This window comes from Vitis vinifera, chromosome 5 (assembly GCF_030704535.1).
Source record: "Vitis vinifera cultivar Pinot Noir 40024 chromosome 5, ASM3070453v1".
NCBI classification, from domain to species: Eukaryota; Viridiplantae; Streptophyta; class Magnoliopsida; order Vitales; family Vitaceae; genus Vitis; species Vitis vinifera.
Genome location: NC_081809.1, coordinates 2,736,200 through 2,743,063, shown reverse-complemented (window position 1 = coordinate 2,743,063; position 6,864 = coordinate 2,736,200). Strand labels below are relative to the sequence as shown.

The 6,864-nt window shown below is 32.1% G+C and overlaps 1 protein-coding gene across 2 annotated transcripts; it reads left to right on the top strand.

The window, feature by feature from the left end:
- The first annotated feature begins 2,765 nt into the window (after positions 1–2,765).
- On the top strand, positions 2,766–6,392 carry LOC100249334 (S-adenosyl-L-methionine-dependent methyltransferase-like). Of its 2 annotated transcripts, XM_002265961.4 has the most exons (9): positions 2,766–3,058; positions 3,159–3,272; positions 4,020–4,088; positions 4,192–4,211; positions 4,284–4,336; positions 4,450–4,480; positions 4,961–5,039; positions 5,969–6,108; positions 6,235–6,392. In XM_002265961.4, exons 1-9 carry the CDS (start codon positions 2,884–2,886, stop codon positions 6,244–6,246), a joined length of 693 nt encoding a protein of 230 aa, XP_002265997.1. In that variant the 5' UTR covers positions 2,766–2,883; the 3' UTR covers positions 6,247–6,392. The 2 variants fall into 2 exon arrangements, with proteins under 2 accessions (XP_002265997.1, XP_059592734.1); XM_059736751.1 differs by having other exon boundaries at positions 2,777–3,058; positions 5,969–6,392.
- Positions 6,393–6,864: the final 472 nt, after the last annotated feature.

Below are 6,864 nucleotides of genomic sequence, written 5' to 3'. Positions count from 1 at the left end.
AGTCTCAGGGAATTATTGAAGGCAAATCACTGGGGGGAGTCAGATGTGCGTGGCGTGATGCCCATGAAGAGAAACAATGAGCACGTTTTACCCACCACACATATTTTAATAGTTTGCGTGAGAGTTTATAGCTTTGGCGGTTTGGGCGTCCACCCACTCCCAAGTCCCAATCCAAAACGGGGTAGTGGAAGCTTTGTGGGTGGCACAACAATTTATAATATTAGAGAAAAAAAATCACGCAAAAGTGTGTTGCATGCACTTTTTTTTTTAATAATAATAAATAAATATTCAATTTTATAAAATTCAACCTTCATATATTATTTTAAAATATTTAATATTCTATATATTTTTAATTAAAGATATTACTTTTAATCATTTAGATGCGAGTTTTTAATGATATATATATTATATTTTATCATCTCTAATTAGAGTGACATTAAAAATATTTTTTTTAAAAAAATTATTTTAGAATTTTTTTATTAAGTAAACACATTTTTTTATGTTGAATTATAAATATAATTTTTTGCTAAAAACTTAAGAAACAAGTGATGAATCATGGATTTTGGGTAGTAAAATGTAGGATATTTATTTGAAAATAATGAAAAAAGTAACTTTATGCAAGAGAGCTTGGTTTTGAAAATATTTAGAAAAAAATAAATAAATTTATCGTATTTAAAATTTAAGACATAAGGTTTTAGGTTTTAAGCGTTTGGTAAAACTTAATACTTATTATGTAATAACTTAAGTTGATTTTAAATTAACTTATACTTAAATTATTAACTTAAAACTTATTACTTAATTTTTATTTTAAGTATTAAAGTTGTTTGATAAAATTAATTTCAAATTTATTTTAAGTTATTACGTTAAAATATTTATTCTTATAAATTATAATTAGAATAAAGAAGATCAAGTAACGTGATAAAAAATTAAAATAAAGAGATATTAAAAATAATTAAGATAAATTTGATAAAAAAGTAAAATAAAGATATAGACTAAAAAAATAAATTAATTATTTTTATTTATTACCTAAAGTTATTTTTTACTTTTAAATTATATCATTAAATTATTTTATCAAACATATTTAATTTATTTAATATTTTAAATTAAATTATTAAATGAAATTACAAAATGCACACTTAATAAAGGCAATAGAATACTCACCCATGTTCTTATGCCCTTTGTCTTTTTAGTCTTTCTTTCTTCCGTGGTTGTGTAGGTCACTCCACTCTTCTCAAGAACATGATCACATTATACACGTGTATCTTCTCAAGAATATGATCAAATTATACACGTGTAACCCTCAGTCGTAGCATGGTAGGACAAGTAATGTTCCTAAAGATGGTAAAATGTGATTGATTAAATTAGAAACCGTGTCTGCCCATGTGGGGAAATTTTAATAAAATAAAATTGGCTAAAAATAAAATGAACAACCACCAATCCAAAGCTCGATCTGCATATTAAGAATAGGTTTAAAAATCTCAGGCCCTCACAATCATATTGCAATTCCACATCACTTACCAAGGCTTTGATCCACTTACTATATTAAAATCGAAGATCTCGAATCCAAACATGCGCTTCTTTGTAATCGGGTCAATTCAATATAAAGTTATAGCTTCTCTAACGGGTGAGGAAGTTGAACTCTCTTTCATCTGTTTACGATCCGATCTTTCCGATGTTTGTGAAAGGTCCAACGGGCCATACTCATACTTATGACGATTAAGGGAAAACGTTATAACCTTAGTTTTAATTTTAAATTAAATCTCAAAATTAAGTACTCATTTCAATATATTTATAATTTTTTGTTTTTAAAAATAGAAAATAATAGCAATTTCTATATACAATTATAGTAACTCCTATATAAAAACATATTTAAAAAAATTATTTTTAATATTTTTAAATTTTGGGTTAGTCAAATTTTTTAATATCTCAATTTTTTTTTTTTTACTTTTGACAAATCTCAAAAAAAAATTTACATAGAAATTATTATTATTTTCTATTTTTCTAGAAAAAATAGAGAATCAATATGTAAGCATTTGATGAATTAATCGAAAATAAATACATGAGTTTGTGTAGAAATGTTTTTGAAATTTATTTTAAAGAAATAGTTTTTAAAAATAATTTTCAAAAACGATTCTGTAACATTTTTTAAAATACAAGTTTGTTTATAAATTTGAAATATTTTCTTATTTTCAATTATTTTTCATACTTATATTATTATTTTTAAATAATTCTAAAAAAAATAAAAACAATTCAGATATATTTTTAGAAAATATTATATTTTTTATTTTAAAAACAAGAAATTATTTTTCAATTTTCTCATTCTCAAAAATGGAAAAATGTTTTTGATAATAGTGAACAAACTGTCCTTATATTTTCTACTCGAGATAATTATGAGAGAAAATTAAATTAATTTTAATTAATAAATAAATTATTTGGCTTAGAATAAGTCAATCTCACTATGCATCGAGATGATCTTTCTTATAGAGAAGAATGAAACTAGCCACTCACATGAATAGACAATTAATCTCCAATCATGGTTGGCCTAAAGATAATATGAAAGAAAATTCAAAATTGTATTTGCCAAGACAAAAATTACTAACTCCACTCAACTACAAAATTACCTAGACAAGATTTAAGCTCCTATTGAATGAAGTTTCTTCCAGCTTTCCAGCCTTGCCGACATAATGTCACGTGCCTTTTTGTGTGTGGTTAGTTCATGAGTCCAACATCAATGTGGTTGCACAGACCAGAGGCCCTCCTGTGGATGGACTAGGCCCACAAAAATGAGGCCCAAAATCTTCCTCATCAAACGCATCGTTTTGCCTGAAACGACTGTAATGCCCTTTGCAGCGCCATCCCTGTCCTATAGCCTTTGACTGATTGATGAGAATGGGGAGGACAATGCAGGCCTACGGAGAGCCATCTTACTGGGACGAGCGATACTCCCACGAGTCAGGGCCGTTCGATTGGTACCAGAAGTACAACGCCTTGGCTCCACTCCTCCATCTATACATTCCTCTTCATCACCGAGTCCTCGTCGTCGGATGTGGCAACTCTGGTTCTACTCCATGATCTTTGATACCTCTTCTTTCTTCAGATCTCTCTGTATTTCTCCATTTTTCACTGGTTTCTTTTTTTTTTTTTTTTCATGATTGCAGCGTTCAGTGAAGGCATGGTTAATGATGGTTACAAAGAGGTTGTGAACATTGATATATCGTCTGTGGTGATCCAAGCTATGCAGCGGAAGTACAGTGATCGTCCACAGCTGAAATGTATCTTTTGTAAATTTTACAACTGTTTTTATTATTATTGTTATTTGTTTGTTGATGGATAGGATTCACTGGATCTGGCGAGGTCTGAAGTTGAATTTTACATACGCAAGATGCCTATATGTTTGTATACAAGTAAAACTGCAGATTTCAAGACGATTATCTGAAATACAGACTCTGCAGTAAACAAATGCCCTTGGTTTAAGAAAATTACATGACATTTAGAAGCGATTTGGAATGGTTCGTCCTCCAAATCGATAGACTGTGGAATGTAGTGTAATTTTGATCGGAGGAGATTTGGATAGCGAGGCTAGACGTTAAATGTAGTATTAATTTCAGTGGATAGGACGATTTTGCGCTTACATCCAGCCTATTAATCAGAGAAAACCTAAGAACTTGTTATAAAATTTTTATGCTGCAGTTTGTTGCATTTGCAGCTTTAATTTCCTTCGAAGCGATTTGGAATGATTCATACTTCATTCCAAATTGATAGCTGTGGAATGTAATGTAATTGTGTTTTAACAATTACATTACAGATAAATACAGGGCATTTATATGTTAGTTGATCTGATAGAAGAAGGAAATTGGAGAGGGTGGGTAGTTGGTAAATGTAGTACTATTTTTCGTGGATAGGATGATTTTTGCACTTATATCCAATCTATGATTGGTGAAAACTAAAGAACTTGTTATGAAATTTTTATATAGCAGTTTCTTGAATTTGCAGCTTGGATTTCCTTAAAAATTAAGCAGACATTAGAATGGATGTCCTTGATATGAGTGGTTTTCAAACAGGGTCCTTCGATGCTGTGGTTGACAAAGGTTTTTTCTTTTTTCTTTTTTCTTTTTTTTCTTTTGACGATGGTCCCATTTTGATTGATTTTACATCATCTCACCATTTTTTGTGCGTTTTTCATATGGTCAGGAACTCTAGACTCCCTTTTGGTGAGTGTCTTCCACTCTGATAAAGAAATCTTTTCTGGGAGTTGTTTGCTTACGGCAAATTTTTGTTTGTAGTGTGGAAACAACTCACGGCAACTTGCTGTAAAAATGCTCAAGGAAGTTGAGAGGTATGCTGAAACTATCAACAACATTGTGCTTTTTTTTTTTTTTTTTGTTTTGAAGTGTTACTTTTTCTTTCTTGAAATGTTCATGTATTGAAGCAGTTGATGACAAACTATAGGGTCCTCAAGAATAAAGGAGTATATATGCTGGTAACTGTACCTTATCCCTTATTCCTCCGCACACAAGACAATGTCTGATGTTTGTTAAGTAACGGAAATGAGACAACTGTTTTCAGTTTTTGAAAGCGGAAAAAATGTAATGACACAGAAAATACGTCTGTAGCATGACTCTGGAAATTGTTTCTTAAAATTTTTCCAGAAAACGAGTCATTTTCATAATATGTCCAAATATTTTGAGAATATGTCCACATGTTATTTGTATTTGAAAGTGGGAGCTTTAATGATTGAAAATGATCCAAAAAGACATGTTCATTATTTTAAACCTTTCTAAAAAATCATCTTCATTTCTTTTACCAAACAGATCTCATGTTCTTTTGTTCTGCCTTTTTCTTTTCTTCATATTTTTTCCTAATTTGCTTTTCACCCTTTACCTGATTTATGCCAGCCCTTTAGATGTAATTTGGGTGAAGTTTTCTTGTCTGCTCCTAACTAGTCTCTCAAATGCTGCAGATCACATATGGAGCTCCAATTTATCGGTTGCGTTTGTTGAGAGATTCATGCTCATGGACAATAAAGCTTCATGTGATAGGTTGATTAAACTCTCACTGTAGTTATAATCATGCTCTAACTGAAACTAAGATTTATGTAGAGTATCATTCTCTGGGCTTGTTTTCTAAGTTGGATGATATTGTCCAGCCATTATTTGGGCTTCCAATACATTTTAATTTTTCTTATTGCGCTTCTTTGCTGCAATGACTGTTCATTGATAACACTTGAGGCCATCCATTGCTGAATTGACCTTAATTGGTTGGGGCATATACTGCTCATGTGGAATTTTGACACTAGTCTTACATTTGAATTGTGTTGATTAAAACTATGCATGTTTTCTTCCATCTTCATTACCTTCCAAAAGGGAAACCATGAAAGGGAAAATGAGGAGGGGCTTTGAATACCATATATTGATGTGACTGTTAAAGTTAGAACATCTACACTTGCCCTGAGACAAACTATTTAAACCTTGAATACCTATACAAACATTCAAACCAACCACAACAAAAGATTGTTTTCCCATTGGGAATTATCCCATCAATCTTTTATGTAAACCCAAGCAGTTCTATAAATTGTGTTTTATACTCAATAAGTGGTTCCTCCCTCTTCCTTCTATCACTAGTTCTGTGATCTTATTTTGTTTTATTTGTTTCCTTTATGAACAAACAACTGCCAGATTTGCTCTCTCTCTCTCAAACACACACGCGCATGTACATAATTGCTAGAATTCTTGAATCCCATAATTTCAATCAATAGATTTGCGGTTGATAAAGGTGCGTAAAGTGCGCAATCTGTCAGAACCTTAGAAACTAGTCTTGCATCCATGGTTTTTTGTACTCTTGCATTTTATTGCAGCCCAGCCGTATGCCTTCTGATTAACCACCATAATGCTGCCCTACTTCTTGAGCCTTATAGTTGAAGGTTTAGAAGTATTACTCTTAATCTGAATGATTCTTGCCATGCCTGCAGAGAAGTTTATGTTGGAAGCAAAAACTGAACATCAGACATGGGAGCTGACTAATCCCGTTCCACTGGATGATGAAGGAAGCTCGGTGGAAGCAGTTCTTGGAAAGAATCCGGATGTCCATTATATCTACATCTGCATTAAGGTCAGCAAGCAATTTCTCTTTTAAGTTTTAAACACTTCTAGTTTCTTTGGGGCCTCATTCTCTAGCTTGAGAGGACCTATTGCTTGAAGTTATTTACTTATGCACCTTTTTATTTCCTGTTTCTAGGATGATTCTTGAAGGCCAGGCGTGAAGCATGAATGACAGTTAAGGAAGATGAATATCTCCAACCCTTTGTACGGTTGTCCTCTGTATGCTACTTTAAAAATTTGAAATCACCAAATTATGTTGGAAGTTGCATTTAATAAATACCACCTTTTTGAGCAGTGTCTGTGATCACATGGTTTAGGTATGGTATCATGTAGTTCTCCAGCTGAGTGGTTTTACTTATTTGTATCCATTGAATCAGTTACAGCATAATGGTCAAGTGTCGGGTTTTGTTCTGTCTTTTTCCTTTCTCCAGGCCCAGAAGCCTTTAGGGATGCCAATGCTCAATCCAACTTGCCTATCGGATGTGGCTGAATATCAGTCATTAGCACTACTGCAGAGTGAACTCTTCTGGAGCCTGTTTCTGTTTCATACTCTTTACTTAGGTCTGGGTAAGATCACCCTTAATGGAGATAGCAATGGTGCTGTCCCACGTATACCCGATACTGATACTGATCTCATATCATTTATGTTGGTCATGACTTCTACTTTCATCAGTGGTCTCATTTAAGATGATGATACTTAATCTTCAAATGCTAGTAAAATTTAATGCAATAGATTCCTCTATTTTTCCTTCTTGGTAGTTATCAC

Coding starts and splice junctions, on each gene's coding strand:
- LOC100249334 (XM_059736751.1), top strand. CDS start 2,884: ATGAGAATGGGGAGGACAATGCAGGCCTACGGAGAGCCATCTTACTGG. Junction 3,059..3,158: donor CGTCGGATGTGGCAACTCTG/GTTCTACTCCAT, acceptor TCATGATTGCAG/CGTTCAGTGAAGGCATGGTT. Junction 4,212..4,283: donor GAACTCTAGACTCCCTTTTG/GTGAGTGTCTTC, acceptor TTTTGTTTGTAG/TGTGGAAACAACTCACGGCA.